The sequence below is a fragment of the Chiloscyllium plagiosum genome, chromosome 12 (genome assembly GCF_004010195.1).
Source record: "Chiloscyllium plagiosum isolate BGI_BamShark_2017 chromosome 12, ASM401019v2, whole genome shotgun sequence".
Classification (NCBI taxonomy): Eukaryota; Metazoa; Chordata; class Chondrichthyes; order Orectolobiformes; family Hemiscylliidae; genus Chiloscyllium; species Chiloscyllium plagiosum.
Window position 1 is genome coordinate 60,833,403 of NC_057721.1, and position 19,152 is coordinate 60,852,554.

Consider the following 19,152-nt stretch of genomic DNA (forward strand, 5'->3'; position numbering starts at 1 on the left):
GGGCAGAATGGCCTCCTCCTGCACCTATTGTCTATTATCTATTGTCTATCTCCCAATGCATTTTTACAGAAGTTAACAAAGCAGAAGTATCTGTCTCACTAAAAGTATTGATCTCAGCAAAAAAAAAGACATCTGAGGTTGTTTCTGAGCTACCAATTTGCCAAAACTAGATTTAAAATGCAAGATCCTCATTCGCAATTCATTCTGCAAGTGGCCATCTACCAAGGACTGCAACTTAGATTTATTTAGTTTCATGCATGGAATTGTCATTCAAGAGTTTGAGTAATTATACCAGACAAGCAAAAGAAAACAAAAGTCTGACTTCCTTCCTCATTCCTGAAGAAGGGCTCATGCCCAAAACGTCGATTCTCCTGCTCCTTGGATGCTGCCTGACCTGCTGCACTTTTCCAGCAACACATTTTCAGCTCTGATCTCCAGCATCTGCAGTCCTCACTTTCTCTTGTTGATATCAGTTGGTCCTGATGTTTGGCATTCAAAAGCATGTAGGACTTACTGGTTGATCAGCTGGAAACTTTGTTTAATTTATTTTCCCATCACCCAATTCAGGGATTCTGGGCTCAATGCTTCTGTTTTCTTTTGCTGGCGAAGGTAGATTAACTGCACAAACTTGATGATAAAACATAAGACTTTATTGTTGTGAGACAAGGGACGAAATGGATTCTTGAGCCTTACTTTCGGGTGACACAAATGTGTCTACATGAAAGCTAGAGAACATTGAGTGTTTATTTTCTATTGTTGGCATGCTGCAGAGTCTTCGGGTTGGAGGTGAGGTCCTTAGATTTTACAGTGCTGGATAACACCATGGGGAATTCAATATTTAACATTATTACTAATTTTATAAGTCAGAAAGCCAGTTTAGTTTTCTGAAAGAGTTTTTGGAAAAGACTGATATTTCTGGGATGTGGTCAGAACCCAGTTTTGCACTTGTAAAGATTGATTCTTAAAATTTCAGATGGAATAATTTCTATCTTTTCCTTTCAAGAGCTAACTTAATGATGTGTATTTGCAGGAGTTTTATCCCTGCTGTAATTTTCACTGTTTATGTTGTATGTTTTATGCTCCACTGTTAATTTCAGGTCCTTGAAAGCATGTTATTGACCATTTTTAAACACCCAACACTGGAACAGTGGTTCTTGGCTTTGGAATTAAAGACTGCAATACCACACAGCCTAAACCCTGTCAGTTTCAAGATGCTGTCGGCCCACCTTACTTCTAAAACCCTGAGCCTACTCCAACATAGTGCCCCTTCATTGCATCGACTTGGCCACATGGATGGAGTGGCGACTTATTTTAAAGCTATCACTGAAGCTGCATTCAAAGAACTTGAAAGGAAAAAGACAACTGAGGAGAAGTCAACTGTGAGCAACAAGAAGTCCTTACCTTTCGAAGGTCTGGAGATATTCCATGGCTATATAGATACAACTCAGCTCAAAGAACTTGTGGCATCCATGTTGGAACTCCCAGAAAAATGTTTAGCCATCCAGAGTAAACCTGAGAATGGAGGTGGTGGGAGAATACAATTAACTATGTATGGGAAAACATTGGTCCAAATTCTCACAGAAAATAACCAGGATGCTCCAGGCAGAGGTGATCTGGTGCTATCGTGTAACCATTTCAATGCTTTAGGTACACTCCTGCAGTCTTCACGCAGTGAAGAGTTGGAGAAGGTCCTTCTTGGAGTCCTGAAGAAAGAGCCACTCTTTTCACAACTTGTGAAACCAGATGTTTTTGTTCATTGCTTGAATCGCATGACTGAAACTTCCCTCTCGATTTGTGAGATACTCATTCAATGTAGCAGCACTTATCTTTTACAGTTTGAACTTTGGTGCTTAGTTGCAGGGAGAATGAAATATCTGCAAAGCAATATGGCTGTTTATCTTTCACTGTTTAACACGTATCTACAGTGCGAAGGAAAAAGTGGTTATGCTCGACCAAAGAAAGGTGATTAACATTTTAATATATATTCTTCTTGTACTTGTCTAATCCTTTCAATTCCACTTTTCTTATTTTGGGGGAACACATTAAAATAGATCATTTATTACCATGAACATGCCACAATTGGAATGTTTTATTTGTTAATGACAATAAATTGTTGCTGCAACAACTGGGCTTTTGACATTTCTCTTAATATATACAAACTTTTTAAGGCCCTTTAGCCCCTGTCAAAAGGCTGTAAACTGGGGTGAATGGGACATACATTATTCTGAAAGTTCTGCAACAATTTCCATGGTTTTTTGTCAGTGAGGCATCTTGATGTGGACTATCCATTGGATTATCTAAAACTGTAATTACAAACGTACATACGAGCAAGGTTCCTTGCCCTTCACGCCTGCTGATTGTGGCTGATCTGACTTTCACCTCAACTCTTCATTCCTGCATATTCCCAATAATCATTGAACCCTTATTCATCTGCATCCACTGCCTCTTGAGGAACAGACTTCCAAAGATTCTCACCCTCCTCATCTCTGTTTTAATGTTGTCCTTGGCAGGGAGAAAGTAAACTTTCAATGATAAACATGTTTTAAAATGTTCAGCTAAAAGAAGAAATGACTTCAATAGAAATGTACCCAGATGAACTTTTGTTGTAACTCAGTTGTTAGAGGATGGGTTTCCTATACAGAAGTAACAGAATGAAGATTTGAAACAGACCAAATGTTGGAAAATGGAACTAGATTGGTGGCTGATTTTGACTTGTGCAGACTTGATAGACTGAAGGGCGTTTTTCTGTTCTGTAGCCCTCTATGACAACGCCTGTGATCACCTATTGAATTGCCATCTTTGTGACATGCCTAGTAGGACCAAGTAATTCAATTAACATTTTTGCAATGTCTAAAGATGACATTTTGTCCTAATTCAGTCCTTGCAGATGTCCTGATGTTTATCAAAGAGACCATGTGGAAGAGACTTGTAAGCTCTATTGCATCAGACGATCCACCCAATGAAGTTGATTTGCAAATGCAAGTACTTTCCAAATTAGTGAAATCATTGTCATCACACAACGATGTGTTATCTATAATGGAACAATTACCTGCAGTGTTGGAGAAAACAGCCAGTTCTTCAAGGTAGATTCTTCATTTGCTTTGAATGTCATTTCCATAGTGTCTTTAATGGAGAGTAGTTTGTCAAGGTGTTCCATACCAATGTAAGAAAACAACACTGAAGCGAAGGAGGAGTTAGTGCAAGGGGTGTCCAAAATCTTGAGTTGGAAAATGGACGTTGAGGAGGCCCATTAAACAAGGGGAGAGGTTTGTATATAAGGTATAGTATATAAGGTATTTAGAACATGGAAATCCAGTGACTTAGCTGCACGAGTTCAAATGTTCTTGTCAGTGGATTATGTTTCTCAATAGGACTGAATTTTCTGCTTTTTTTTTTGCAGAAGTGGGAGAGAAATGAGCATTTTTAATATAATTTTGTGTCAATCTGTAAATGATTTCAAACCAAACTGTGGGTTCTGAGCAGCTATGGTTTTCATCTCATGAAACCTTGAAAGGAAGAATGATAAACTACACTTATGTAGCAACTTGCTATTGCCTCAAAGCACTTCAAAGCCAATCAAATACTTCTGAAGCCTAGTTTCTGTTGTGTTGTGAGCAATAAACTGCTGAACTTTTGAACATGGCAAGTTCCTCAGATGAAGAAAATAATAGTTAATTTATTTTAGATGTCAGTTGAGGGAAAACTATTGACCGGGACACTATAAGAACTCCCTTCATCATCTTCAGTATAGTGCCATGGGATCTGCTGTGCCCCCTGCAAAGGTCCGTAGTTTAATATTTCAGCTGAAAAACAACACTGCCTCAAGTGCAATATTCTTTCAATGCCAGCAATAAATAAGTTCACCAATCCACGGCATGGAATTCAAGCACATAAACATTCAACTTAGAAATACAAGTAATGCCCATTCAGCCAGTTGCTGACTCGGAGCTAAGATGTCTTTGTTACAGGACTACATTTATAAATGTTATGGTTTTTCTCCAACTCTATTGTGTGACTCATAAATTTACAAGTTTGTTACTCTTACAATATTTAGCATTAGTGTTCAGTGCATTTTTGTGAACTACGAAGGTTTTGATGTTAAGCTACAACATTTTTAGCATCTAATCAGTCTTCAAGTTTCATTTCTAACTTGTATTTTTAGTAAGATAACAGAGTCTGTAAAATTGAGTCATTTAATTGCAGATGGATTTTGGCAGATGCAGTCTGCACTGCGTTGGAACATAACCCTGAAGACCTACAATCCTGGAGAAAATCCATGTTAAAGGCCTGTCTCCAATGGCTAGCTGCCACCTATAGCAACAGCAAGGATCAGGAGGAAAGCATGCAGGAGACTGAAACAGCAATGCTGGGCAGGTTACAGGAGTTGGTAGTAAGTGTCACAATTATAGCTTCATTTGAATTCAATCATGGTCCACTGCGAGAAGCAAAGTTGTTTCCATTGTATTATAGAACATCGAACATTACAACACAATGCAGGTCTTTTGGCCCTCGGTGCTGCACCGACCTGTGAAACCAATCTGAAGCTATCTAACATACACTATTCAATTTTCATCCATAACTTTTTCCAATGACCATTTAAATGCCCTTAAAGTTGGCGAGTCTAGTACTGTTGTAGGCAGTGCGTTCCATGCCTCTACTACTCTCTGAGTAAGGAAACTACCTCTGACATCTCTCCTATATCTATCACCCATCAATTTAAAGCTATGTCCCTCGTGCTAGCCATCACCATCCATGGAAAAAGGCTCTCCCTGTCCACCCTATCTAACCCTCTGATTATCTTGTATGTCTCAATTAAGTCACTTCCCAACCTTCTTTTCTCTAAAGAAAACAGCTTCAAGTCCCTCAGCCTTTCCTCATAAGAACTTCCCTACATAACAGGCAACATCCTGGTAAATCTCCTCTGAACCCTTTCCAAAGCTTCCACAACCTTCCTATAATGCAGTGACCAGAACTGTACACAGTACACCAAATGCGGCCGCACCAGAGTTTTGTACAGCTGCAGTACGACCTCATGGTTCTGAAACTCAATCCCTCTACCAATAAAAACTAACACACCGTTTGCCTTCTTAACAACCCTATCAACCTGGGAGGCAACTTTCAAGGATCTATGCACATAGACACCGAGATCTCTTTGCTCATCCATAATACCAAGAATCTTACCTTTAGCCCAGTATTCTTTATTCCTGTTACTCTTTCCAAAGTGAATCACCTCATACTTTTCCACATTAAACTCCATTTGCCACCTCTCAGCCCAGCTGTGCAGCTTACCTATGTCCCCTGTAACCTACAACATCCTTCATCACTATCCACAACTCTACTGACCTTAGTGTCATCCGCAAATGTACTAACCCATCCTTCTATGACCTCATCCAGGTCATTTATATAAATGACAAACAACAGTGGATCCAAAACAGATCCTTGCAGTATACCATTAGTAACTGAACTCCAGGATGAATATTCCCATCAACCACCATCCTCTCTCCTCTTTCAGCTCGCCAATTTCTGATCCAGAATGCTAAATTACCCTCAATCCCATGCCTCCATATTTTGTTCAATAGCCTACCGTGGGGAACCTTATCAAACGCCTTACTGAAATTCTGTTGTGTTTGCAGGTTTCAATCGGCGAGGTTGACTCAGATGAATGGAACAACTTTTTAAAGAAAGGACTAAAGTAAGTTAAAGTACAAATTTTTTTTCATGATATCTACACAGAAGAATGTCTTGAAAATGAAATCCTTTTTACAATTAAACAGTATACTTGTGATATAGCATGTTGTTAGCTCCCAGTATCTAACTGTCTTTTGAAAGAATGCGAAGTGAACATGTGTATATTTATGTTTTCGATACATATTTGTGTGTATGTGTAAAAACTGTAATTGGATATTCAATGCTTGGCCTGTCTGACAATACCTAATTATAAGCACTGTATCAGTAAATGGCTGACAAAAATGGCTTGCCCACTTGGTCAGTTGAAGGAATGGTGCTATCAAACTTAAAGTGGGAAGGATTATTAGCATTCCTATCATTAATGCTTCTTGCTGTCTTCATCCTCCTCCCTGATTTCAGAGAGCAGTTGATATGTAGTATGGTAGGGACTGTCTGGTCTGTAAAGTCAAAAGGAGTTGAATATGGAAATGAGAAACTTAGGAAAAGATTTAACAAGAGACGGCAATGTAGCTATAGTAGAAGATCAAAGATAGAAAAGGTCAAGGAGAAGAAAGGACACTAAAGGGATGATAGAGGAGTTGCAGTCAGAAAGATATCGAAGTGAATATAGACATGGAAGTGGTTGACTAATGTTTTCTCAGCGATTGAGATTATGGACTTGATATTAACTGCTGCATCCAATGACCTGATTTAAAATTGGCTACTGCTGCAACAATTTGCTGGATGCTGGGAACTCAGTACTGAAATGGAAGAGGGAGATGCCACCCTTACATGGTAAGTGGTGGTTTCCGCACATCTTGTGGGCTGGCTGTCTCTCACATTTCAGTGCAAGGAGAATGAGAAGAGGATGCAGAATACTGATGTTAATTTTAAAATTATTTAGCCTTTCTTTTTCTTTTCCTGGCCACTTGAAGGAGCTTTTATCTCCCTAGATTGTCTTAGAATCATAGGGTTATACAGCATGGAAACAGACCCTTCGGTCCAACTCAATCACGCCAACCTAATCTGACCCAGTCCCATTTTCCAACATTTAGTCCATATCCCTCTAAACCCTTCCCATTCATGTACCTATTTAAATGTCTTTTAAATGTTGTAATTGTACCTGTCTCCACCATTTCCTCTGGCAACCCATTCCATACACACACCATCCTCTGCATGAAAAAGTTGGCCCTCAGGTCCTTTTTAAATCTTCCCCCTTTCATCTTAAACCTATGCCCTCCAGTTTTGGACTCCCTCAGCCTCAGTCGCTCCACCTATTCAGCCTTTCCCTATAACTCAAACCTTCCAGTCCTGGAAATATCCTTGTCAATCTTTTCTGCGCTCTCTCCTATATAAAGGTGACCTTTTGTCCCCATGCCCTCCAAATCATAGGCCTCTTCAACTTCCCAGTGAATTGTATCTATACCCAAGGGTTTATCGCTATAGCCTGCTGCCAGCAAGTCTCTCCTTGTTTCCAGCCAACAACTAGGAAAAGGACTTAATACCTTAGGTCTTAATACATTGAGACTTATGTGTGATGGCACAGTCACACAGTAGCCAATGGATCTGGAAGCAAAAGTTGAGAAAGAAAGCAAACAATGAAATTGGCAGGGTAGTGACTTCAAATGAAGATTTAAATTTGGCAAAGAAGTAGTGAAAGTGAAAGAAAGGAGAGGAAGGGTAATAAATACAGAGAAGGTTGAACAAGAAGGTATTGGGTGAAAATTTTAAATGCAGGAAAGAACCTGAAGGAACCAGGATATTGATGTTATGTGTACTGCCTACAGGTTTGGACAAATTTCTTTCCAGCTTACTGCATTTTAAATGGAAACTTTTATTTAATGGTTCAGAGGGCTGCAAGACCTGTGTCAAAAAGTGTGCTGCCGGAAAAGCACAGCCAGTCAGGCAGCATCAGAGGAGCAGGAGAGTCAACATTTTGAGCATAAGTTCTTCATCCTGAAAAAGAGCTTATGCACGAAACGTCGACCATCCTGATCCACGGATGCTGCTTGACCTGCTGTGCTTTTCCAGCACCACACTTTTTAACTCTGATCTCCAGCATCTGCAGTCCTCACTTCCCCCCACCCGGCAAGACCAAGTTAGTTTTATAAGACCTGTATGTTATAGGAAGGAGGAAAAGGCTGAAGAAACTTGGTAATGAAGATTGGAATTCTGTAAAAGCATGAGTTGGAACATGAGTTGATGTGGTGAGTTTTCATTTTAACACATTAAAGATGCAAGGAGACAAATGAATGCAGACAATGTTGGCATGTTATTTTGGGAGCTTAAAAGTGGAAGGTTCACAAGAGAAGCAACCACAGAATTATATAGAAAACTTTACTGCGCAAGTCAGTATCCATGCAAATGTTTTTAATTATATTATTCCGTTGAATGATCCCTCTCTTATAATGGCAGGTACCGCTATAGAGATTGGGCGTTTTTGGAAGCCCTTTATAAATTGATACAAATATTGTATGAGAATGAAGACCTGGCTCAAAGTTTGATCCCGCTGCCCATGATTCACAAGATGGTAACAAATCACTCTCTGTTTCTGCCAACCATGCTGAGGGCCAGAGAGGATGAATGTGGAAAAGCAAGAGGTAAGGCCAGATAAAGTATATCCGGGAGTAGGGACTTGGTATCTAGAGATGCCACCTGAAGTATATGCTTGTGAAGAGGTGATGGCGTAGTGGTAATGTCACTGGGCTGGCCTGTCCAAAATACAAGGCTAGTGTTCTGGCAACATGGGTTTGAATACCACCATAGCAGGTTTGAATCCAATAAAAGTCTGGAATTAAAAAGAGCTAACCTAATGGTGACCATGTGTAAAAACCCATCTAGTTCACTGAGGGCTTGAATTGTGTTGTCCTTGTCTGGTTTAGCCTTCAACAGGGTGGCTGACGTTTAAATGCCTTTTGGGCAACTAGGGCTGGGCATTAAATGCTGGCTAGCTAGCAATGCCCATGGCCCATGAACGAATAAAGAAAAGATTTATCTATATATTTGGAAGGGGGTGTATAATGTTAGAATTATTGCATTGTGTGATGATTTTTTATAATAATTGCAGAAAATGATATTAAATAATTTGCTGTCTATAGTGCAGGCTGTTTGCAGGAGCAAATTTCCACCACTTGGTTGTTTAATGGCTTCTTTTCAGTTTTATTGTAAAGAACTGAAATATCAAATACATTCTTCCTGATAATCTCATGCTCTGTTCAGCAAATAGCAAAGTTCTATTCTGGAAGCAAAGTAATACACATGAAATTCTGTACTTTGACTGCTGCTTAGTCAGTGATTAGTTCCAGCTAAGCCATTTTAAACCTGACCTGCTATCCTAATTTATCACATAACATCAAACTGAATGACAAGACTCCATAGCTGAGAAAGCAGCTCCACTGGAACAGAAAAGTCAGAAAAAGGTTATTAAAAATTGGAGAAGACTTTGTATAATTTTAAGAAGTCGTGCAAGGTCGGATTTCTCATTCATTGAAAAATGGAAAAGTTCCTGTTTAATCTCTTGCTATCAACCATTTGGTAACAAAATCATATCCTTAAAAATTGCAACTTCAAAGCCATTTATTTGGCTTTTTCATTAATGTGTGGTAATTGTAAAGAGAAATGTACACTCTTTATCCCATTAAAAACTGAAAGAGATTCCTGTGAAGTGTTCAAAGTTCGAATGGCCAAATCTTCTGAACTTTGATGTTAAGTTGTACAGTTTTCTATTCAATACACCCTTTGTTCATTTTCTATATAATGGTGTGACATGATTAGTTCAGAATGGGAGTACAGTATTCAGTCCATCATATGTGAAAAACATATTGTCAATCATGGGAAGCACCCAGTCCTACCTTTCAGACTTCTCCACCCATTGTCCATTATTTAATAACCTTACTTTGCCAATGTGTATTGTCAAGACCCTTGAGAGAATGCAGAAGTTGTTTACCAATCTTTGTCTAGGCTCAAGGAGTTTGGTTACTAGGTTCGGCTAGAAAGCTGGAGTTGTCCTCCTTGGAACAGAGGAGAAGAGGGAAGATTTGATAGAGGTGTACAAGGTGATGACAAGTTTAGTTCCAGTAAGCAGGGAAAGCCTTTTCTCATTGGTTAATGGTACAAGGACTAGGGCCTGCAGATTTAAGACTTTGGACAAGTTGTGCAAGGGGAATGTGAATTAGAACAGTATTACAGTACACAACAAGTGGTGATGACCTTGAAGTTGTTGCCCACGAGGGGAGTGGATACAAAAGTAATCCATGATTTCAAAAGGAAATTAGGTGGACACTTGAAGAAAATAAATTTTCAGGGCTACAGGGACCAAGCAGGAGTAAGGCTGATTAAATAGTTTGCAAAGATCAGGTATGGACTCAGTAGGCCAAATGTCGTCCTGTGTGCCATAAATTAATCACCTAACTATCCGTATTAGAGTTGTAGTGTCATTAGGACAAAGAAGGAAGCCTTCAATTTCATCTACCACTTTCTGTCAGCATATCAAGTCCTGCTACAGATGATTGATAACATCCTCATTGTCTCTACATCTACAAGTTTTGTATCACTGACAGATTTGAAATTTTACTCTGTATTCCATTATCTAAGTCATTTTTTATAGATCCATAAAAACAGTGGTCCTAGCACTGTGGTAGAATCTTGAGGAACACTACTGTCTATCATCTTGCATGCTGGAAGCAACAACCAGTGTACAATGTCTCGCTGTTTTGCATCCTTAAGCCAATTGTTTCCATCCGAGCTGACACTGATGCTCCTATTCCATGAGCCTCAATTCCGTTAATGAGCTTTTCGCCGCTCCAGAGTCACAATTGTTACAGTGCGAGGGGAGGCCTGGTGGCCATATGAGCATTTTACTAAGCGCTGCTCTGCTGCGCACCTTTGTACATTGCTCCTTTTCATTAGATTAGATTAGATTAGATTACTTACAGCGTGGAAACAGGCCCTTCGACCCGCCGAAGCGTAACCCACCCAGACCCGTTCTCCTACATTTACCCCTTCACCTAACGCTACGGGCAATTTAGCACGGCCAATTCACCTGACCTGCACATTTTTTTTGGATTGTGGGAGGAAACCGAAGCACACGGAGGAAACCCACGCAGACACGGGGAGAATGTGCAAACTCCACACAGAGAGTCGCCTGAGGCGGGAATTGAACCCGGGTCTCTGGCACTGTGAGGCAGCAGTGCTAACCACTGTGCCACCGTGCCACCCACAAATGACAGTCTGATTTACCTTTTGACTGCCTTACATGATCTGCTTCCAGTACACTCTCAGGAAGGCATCCACATGTTCACCATGCGCTGCGCAAAAAAGAATTTCTCACATTGATTTTCCTTCTTTTGCCAGTTACTATAGAAATGTGCGAGTGTTTTTCCCTGAAGGCTCTGTCCAGATCCCTCATTCTTTTGAATGCCTCTTTCAAATCTTCTCTCAACCTTCATTTCTGCAAGATAAACATTCCCATGAATCTTCTCTGTACCCTCTCTGATCCCTTCATCCTTCCTAAAGTGAGGTGGCCAGTCCCAGACCCAATACTTTAGCTGAAGCCAAATTAGTGTCCTATACAAGTTCAACACAACCTCCTTGCTCTTGTATTCCGTGTCCCTATTCATTAAGCATGCTGTATTTTTTGAACGATTCATTTGATACTTTGTGAAATGATTTCTGGGATCCGAATAAACAACATTCATTGCATTCCCTTCATCAAACTTCCCTATTGCTTACTTTAAAAAAACACTCAATTAGATTAGTCATGCACAATCTACATTTACAAACTTGGGATGGTTTTCCTCTCAAAATGTCTGTTGATTAATTTTCACTGATTATTATTTCTAAAACTTTACCCACCAACTTTACCTATAGTTAAAGAAGGAATGGATGTACTTTCTTAAATAAGGGAATTAAGCTTTTATAATATGCATCACAAAGGACAATGGATTTGATTCTGACCTGCTTAGCACAGATAACAGCATTACATTTCTCATTTGATAGCATGAATCTTGAGTATTGCTGAGAAATAGCACGTCTTGTCTTGTGCTCATCAGATCAATTCTCAGAAAAGCAAAGTATAGAGTAAGCAGCACTTGCACTGAATAAGAGGAGAAGATTGATTGGTTGACAAGTGGAGCCTGACTGAGGCATTGCACAAAAGGTGAAATCACACTTTTTAAAGACTGCTTATTTGAGATTTTGATTTGTTTTTCCTTATAGAGGCTCTGGTTGATGTGTTACTGATTTTGGTCAGACGATGTCCAACTGTGTGCAACAGCAATCATTTTGGTGTTTTACTGGGGGCTTATGGAGCAACGCTGAGTAACACAGGTAAATTGCTTGGTTAAGAATTTAAATTTCATACAACTGAAATGCAGACATGATTATTCCAATTTGGTTATCTGCCCCTTTCCTTTGCAAAGATCAGAAGCTGCTGATGATCCTGCTGTCTTACGAGAAAAACAACATCAGTCTTGCAGAGTACAGGTGAGTAATCCTCCCTGGTGGTTCAAGTTACATTCATTACAATAATGTATGAAAATGTCCTGATTAAACTGTAAGCAGCAGAATGTGAAAACTGTAGGCTTCTATTTCAAAGCATCTCATTACCAAAGACCATTAAAGAGAAAGGAATTGTATTTGCATAGCACCTTTCATGATGTGAATTATGCCCAAAGTGTTTTACAGCCAGAGAAGTGCTTTTTATATTGTAGCAGCTAATCTTTGCACAGTTAGATCCCACAAGCATCAGCTCCATCATGCACTAATGCCAAGTGACTTCATGAAATATGCAATCACCTTTAATCAGTAATAAACACCTGGAAACTGACTCTATCATTCATAAACCTGTACTTGAGTGAAAATTAATTGTAAACCATAAAATATTAGCCATTTTAACCTTATTCTTCCATAGGATCTAGGCAATACTGTCCATCCCTAAATGCCCCAGAACTGAACACTCAATTGACATGGCAGGATTGGAATCAGGTTTACCCTGGGCCTATGGATTTATAGTTCATTAACAATACTGCGATGTCTACATCTCCCCTCAATCCTGATAAGTAGAAGATATTGCTGATCTCTTTATTTTCCAGTAACACATAATACTTTTGCAATTAAACAAAAACTGCCAGTAAAAATTGTTAAAAGTACTTGTATAAAACTGGAGATCCAAATTCCTATGGTACAATAATATTGCCTACTTTCCCTTATGGAGAGATTCAAACAGAACATAATGAGATATTTTTATTTGCCAAATAACGTTCTGCTTCACTGACACATTTTTCACACTGCAATATTTTACTTGTACACTTGAGGAAACCAAACACATGTATCAATATTGCAATCTCCACTGAGTATTGTGGTGCTGTCTTTTGAATGTAATTGCACATTTGTAATTCAGGTAAATTGTGTTAAACATCTGTTTCTCAGGCTGCTGCTTTGGGGTCCAGCTGCTGTTGAGCACCACAAGACTCGCAAGAGCCTGGGGCCATCCTTGTGGCAACAACCAGGCATGGAGGAAATCCTGTCACTCCTGGACAAAGAGAAAATGTTCCAGACAATTGTTAACTTCCCTCAGCGTCGCTATATTCTGTCACAGGTGCATTTAGTTGTATTACTATCCGTTATTTGTGGGTTTTTTTCATAGAGTCATAAAGATGTACAGAATGGAAACAGACCCTTCGGTCCAACCCGTCCATGCCGACCAGATATCCCAACCCAATCTATACCTGAGGATATTAATGTTGGCTGATGCAAAATACAGAAAATTAGCGTGTCTTATTTTATACCAGCTATATATCATGGCATAGTCAGATCCAGATTCATATTGCAAACATTTTATTTGTTTCAGGACGGAAAGGAGTTAGCGTTCAAAGAGTGCAGCATTAAGGATTCCCACAATCTCTATGATCCTTGTTTTTTGTTGCCTCTCTTCAGTGCATTAACTACGTCAGGTATGTAAAAGTGTGTTATATTTTTTGAAAAAGATACTGCTTTCAACGTAACTTATTGAGCCTACCTGCAATGAAGGAATATTTGAAATCCAATCTTTTCCTTGTAAAAATGTGACTTAAGACCAAAGCTTGAATGAAGTCATCTTTAGTGTTATCAACAAGACGTAAAGCTATGTGTGAGCTTTATTCAGTTGAAATATTTTGATTTTATTCTTAGATTACCATTTGCTAAGTCTCAATGAATGATGGTTTTTACCATTTTCTCAACACTTTCACAATACATATATTGAATTAATATGCAGTAATTGTAAGTATACCTGTCAAATGTTGCAAAACATTGCGAATATCTTAATTTTAGTGACAAAAGACAATGGCTAAACAATTCTGCCCTCCCCCATTCTGGTGAGATTGATAGGCAAAGGAGGGTATTTAATAGTAAACCCTATTGGCTGCAGAGATCCTGCCATCATTTCACCTCCACCTTGATTACTTCCATGTTGGGAAGACCTATGGATGGCCTTCTTCCTCTGTTGTCAGTTGAGGTCCTGAAGAAGCCATTCAGTAGCTTCATCCCACCACGACTGATTTAAACCCAGCAGCAGGCTGTGGGGCTCACCGTATGGGGTGTAGGACTCTATAAGACTGCTTACAGGCTACCTTCACACTGAGGAGGGAGGATCGGGGATGATGCAGTCACAGACATGGCACAAAGTTCCATTGGTTGGCTGATTTTTAATGATTTAAAAAGCACCAATCATGAAAAGGTGAATGATGCCCATTGTGTTTAACATTTCCAGTTCGGACTTCACTTGCACCTCTTGTATTCTGCAGCTGGTGGCCATCAAAAAAGTATCACCTTCTTCAGTCTGTTTTGCAAACAGTGCACTCACAAACCTCTGTCTTCACCACCTCAGTGCTATCACCTCCTGACCTTGGGTACAGATATTTCTTTATTGTTATAATATCTAATAATATATTATGATGTATGTTATATTGTTATTGTATAATATCTTATTAGTGTGTGCCAAAATAACAAATTAATATGTGGTTTCAACAGTTTAGCGACATGGCCACTAGATGGCACACCCTGCACAATATGATATGCCTTTTGAGAAACAAACTAGCTGACCATGTACTCAAAGTTAAAAATCACGCAACATCAGGTTATACTCCAACAGATTTATTTAAAAGTTCATTAGATGAAGGAACAGCGCTCTAAAACCTAGTGCTTTCAAATAAACCTGTTGGACCATAATCTGGTGTAGTGTGATTTTTAACTGTGTACGCCCCAGTCCAACACCAGCATTTCCAAATCATATACTCATAGGCAAGGTACTCAAATGGACTGTAGCCATTCAGAAGGAATTAGTCGAAACAGACTGACGAACATTACCAATGGTTTAAACAAAGCTTGAATAGAAAGCAAAGAAGCAAGATTCAAGCAGAGCCTCTTTCACTGAAGTCATCTTTGTGAACGCCATCTTCTTGCAGTATTGATTGACTTGTTTCCAATTTATTGAGGACCTCCTGGGGCCACAAATTGTCGGGTGTCCATGACTCTGGGGTGGGTGCTGATTTTTTTTTTTCTGAGAAGCTTTGGCTTAGCCAGAGCACCCATCGCTGAGAGCAACTAGATTTTTCACTGAGAAAGCTTTATTTAATCAGAGGTAAATATTCAGACAAAAGTGCAGGAAAATCTTGGAGTAATTAAAGGGGATCTGACATTTTTCCAAAGTTGTGCGTCATTGAACTTAGACTTTAAACAGTTAAACAAAGTCGCCGTAGTCTTACCAGACTCGGTGACAAGCGGTGTCCCGCAGGGTTCAGTATTGGGGCCGCAGCTGTTCACATTATATATTAATGATCTGGATGAAGGGACTGGGGGCATTCTAGCGAAGTTTGCCGATGATACGAAGTTAGGTGGACAGGCAGGTAGTACTGAGGAAGTGGGGAGGCTGCAGAAGGATCTAGATAGTTTGGAGGAGTGGTCCAGGAAATGGCTGATGGAATTCAATGTAAGCAAATGCGAGGTCTTGCACTTTGGAAAAAAGAATAGAAGCATGGATTACTTTCTAAACGGTGAGAAAATTCGTAAAGCCAAAGTACAGAGGGATCTGGGAGTGCTAGTTGAGGATTCTCTAAAGGTAAACATGCAGGTTGAGTCCGTGATTAAGAAAGCGAATGCAATGTTGTCAATTGTCTCAAGAGGGTTGGAATATAAAAGCACTGTTGTGCTACTGAGACTTTATAAAGCTCTGGTTAGGCCCCATTTGGAGTACTGTGTCCAGTTTTGGTCCCCACACCTCAGGAAGGATATACTGGCACTGGAGCATGTCCAACGGAGATTCACACGGATGATCCCTGGAATGGTAGGTCTAACATATGAGGAACGGCTGAGGATCTTGGGATTGTAATCATTGGAGTTTAGAAGATTAAGGGGAGATCTAATAGAAACTTACAAGATAAGAGGCGGCACGGTGGCACAGTGGTTAGCACTGCTGCTGCACAGCGCCAGAGACCTGGGTTCAATTCCCGCCTCAGGCGACTGACTGTGTGGAGTTTGCACGTTCTCCCCGTGTCTGCGTGGGTTTCCTCCGGGTGCTCCGGTTTCCTCCCACCATCCAAAGATGTGCAGGGTCAGGTGAATTGGCCATGCTAAATTGCCTGTAGTGTAAGGTAAGGGGTAAATGTAGGGGTATGGGTGGGTTTCGCTTCGGCGGGTCGGTGTGGACTTGTTGGGCCGAAGGGCCTGTTTCCACACTGTAATCTAATCTAATCTAAATAATACATGGCTTAGAGAGGGTGGACGCTAGGAAATTGTTTCCGTTAGGCGAGGAGACTAGGACCTGTGGACACAGCCTTAGAATTAGAGGGGGTAAATTCAGAACAGAAATGCGGAGACATTTCTTCAGGCAGAGTGGTGGGCCTGTGGAATTCATTGCCACAGAGTGCAGTGGAGGCTGGGACGCTAAATGTCTTCAAGGCAGAAATTGATAAATTGTTGATGTCACAAGGAATTAAGGGCTACGGGGAGAATACGGGTAAGTGGAGTTGAAATGCCCATCAGCCATGATTGAATGGCGGAGTGGACTCGATGGGCCGAATGGCCTTACTCCCGCTCCTATGTCTTATGGTCTTGTAGAGCTATTCTCTCATTAGAGAGAGACAACTGGTGATGGTTTGACCTGAGAGTCACCACACCTTAGGCAAAGGGAGATGTTGAGAAGGAGAGTCCTTCATAGTAACTTCAGCCAGTGCAGGAATTGAACTCATGCTGTTAGTGTCACTCTGCAACAAAGCAACCATCCAGCCAACTGAGTTAAACCCTTTAAATGTTATGAACTAACCAATTATACCTTTCAATTGAATGCAGCTTTTGCTGAATAATTCACAACTGATCTTAAACTGTCTGTCGTTCTTGGGCAGAGCTGTTGTCAGTGCACTAACCTTCTCCCATGTTGACTAGGGTATTCATGGGATTCCCACAGCCTGAACAATAACATTTATCATTTTATATAACAGGTTTAAAATGCTAATTTTACAAAGTCACTTCCAATAAGCATTATCAAACTCGTCATACCAGTAACCGAAAGATTAATCGAAGAGACTGGATTAGGCTGACTGATTAGAAAGAGTCAGCATGTTTAAACATAATAAGGAATTTAAAACATTTCAAAGTGTAAAACTGATTGTTCATTTGACTTCAGCATTCACACCCAATCAGAGCCCTTCAAGATCATTCAGCCAAAGAAAAGCTCCTCCATCTGATTTATGTTGTTTTAGATTGCAGATTTAGATTTATATTTTCTTTAACGGCAATCATATTTCTTAAATAAGAAAAAATGTAACACCACATCATTGAATCCTTACAGTATGGAAGCAGGCCATTCAGTCCATCAAATCCACACTGACTCTCCAAATGGGTGGCACAGTGGCTCAGTGGTTAGCACTGCCCATTCACAGTGCAAGGGACCCAGGTTTGATTCCTGCCTTGGGTGACTGACTGTGTGGAGTTTGCATATTCTCCCCCTGTTTGCGTGGGTTTCCTCCGAGTGCACCAGTGTCCTCCTGCTCTCCAAAAATGTGCTTGTTAGGTGGATGGCCACGCTCAATTGCCTGTAGTATCTAGGGATGTGCAGGTGAGGTGGATTAGTCTTGGGAAATTCAGGTTACAGGGATAGGGTGGGGAGATGGATCTGAATAGGATGCTCTTCAGATGCTCAGTGTGGGCTAGATGGGCTGAATGGCCTGTGGAGATTCTGTAATTCTGTGACTAGATGAATGAACACTCTCAGCTATCAATCCAACACAAGAAGTCTACTTAACCTAACATAGTTGCATTCAATCCTGATTGCTTGATATTTCTGATATTTTTGTTGTCCCACAGCACAGGAAGTATTATGATTACCTATATTTGTACTTGGGTGCAATCCATTCTCTAACTGATTTACTGCTCCTATACTAACCATGGCACCATCTCTCTTGAGCTTGTCAATCAGTGAATGTTAGTGCTAGGAAATGGAGTATTCCGATCTCAGAAGTAGTGCAGACAGGTACAGAATGCTGCTTACTTCGCTTTAACTCAACAATATACTTTTGCTTCAATCTTTCTTCTGTCCTTGCTTATTTTTCGTTTCAAGGAGCCTCCTTTACCATAAAACAGAAACATGGTGATATCCAAAAAAAAATTATGGGAATGTGCAGCATTAAACTGTACAGCTTTTTCAGTGAATTAAAATGCAATCCTGAGGAAACACTCGGGAGGAAGTCCAGAAGTTCATAATAGGAGCAGATCAGAGAGCTTATAATAAGATATATAGGATGAACTCAGCATTAAGTATCAGTAAACAAGTGTCCACCTTTGGAGACAGTGATGACTGAGTGAAATTCAGGAATTATGTGTGGACAGAATATTGAAGTTTGCACGGTTAGAGTTATTTTCATGAAAATGAAGATTCAGCGAGTCATAGAGATGTACAGCACGGAAGCAGACCCATCGGTCCAACTTGTCTATGCTGACCAGATATCCCAACCTACACTAGTCCCATTTGCCCGCACTTGGCCCATATCCCTCTAAATCCTTCCATTCATAAACCCATCCAGATGCCTTTTAAATGCTATAATTGTACTAGCCTCCACCACTTCCTCTGACAGCTCATTCAATACATGCACCACCTTCAGCATGAAAAAGTTGCCCCTTAGGTCCCTTTTACATCTTTCCCCTCTCACCCCCAACCTTTGCCCTCTAGGACTCCCCCAACCCAGAGAAAAGACATTGTCTATTTATCCTATCCATGCCCCTCTTGATTTTATAAACCTCTATGAGGTCACCCCTCAGCCTCCAACGCTCCAGGGAAAACAGCCCCAGCATATTCAGCCTAACCCTATAGCTCTAATCCTCCTACCCTGGCAACAAGTAATTTAGTTCAGGGAATTTTGAGGAGACCAAGAGAGAATCTGGGGTAATAAAGGAAAGGCGAACAGCACATGGCCAAAGATAGTGAAAAAATCCAGAGCTGACAGCTCAGCTTAA

At 40.3% G+C, this 19,152-nt stretch overlaps 1 protein-coding gene across 2 annotated transcripts in view; it reads left to right on the top strand.

Annotated features, from left to right (window-relative positions):
- urb1 (URB1 ribosome biogenesis homolog) overlaps positions 1-19,152 on the top strand; it is a 124,961-nt gene that overhangs the window by 62,873 nt on the left and 42,936 nt on the right. For both annotated transcript variants that reach the window (XM_043701199.1, XM_043701201.1), the window contains exons 23-31: positions 1,098-1,962; positions 2,879-3,083; positions 4,204-4,390; positions 5,634-5,692; positions 8,083-8,267; positions 11,884-11,994; positions 12,087-12,150; positions 13,096-13,264; positions 13,517-13,619. In XM_043701199.1, coding sequence (XP_043557134.1) covers positions 1,098-1,962; positions 2,879-3,083; positions 4,204-4,390; positions 5,634-5,692; positions 8,083-8,267; positions 11,884-11,994; positions 12,087-12,150; positions 13,096-13,264; positions 13,517-13,619 — 1,948 coding nt within the window. The remainder of the gene's footprint in view (positions 1-1,097; positions 1,963-2,878; positions 3,084-4,203; positions 4,391-5,633; positions 5,693-8,082; positions 8,268-11,883; positions 11,995-12,086; positions 12,151-13,095; positions 13,265-13,516; positions 13,620-19,152) is intronic.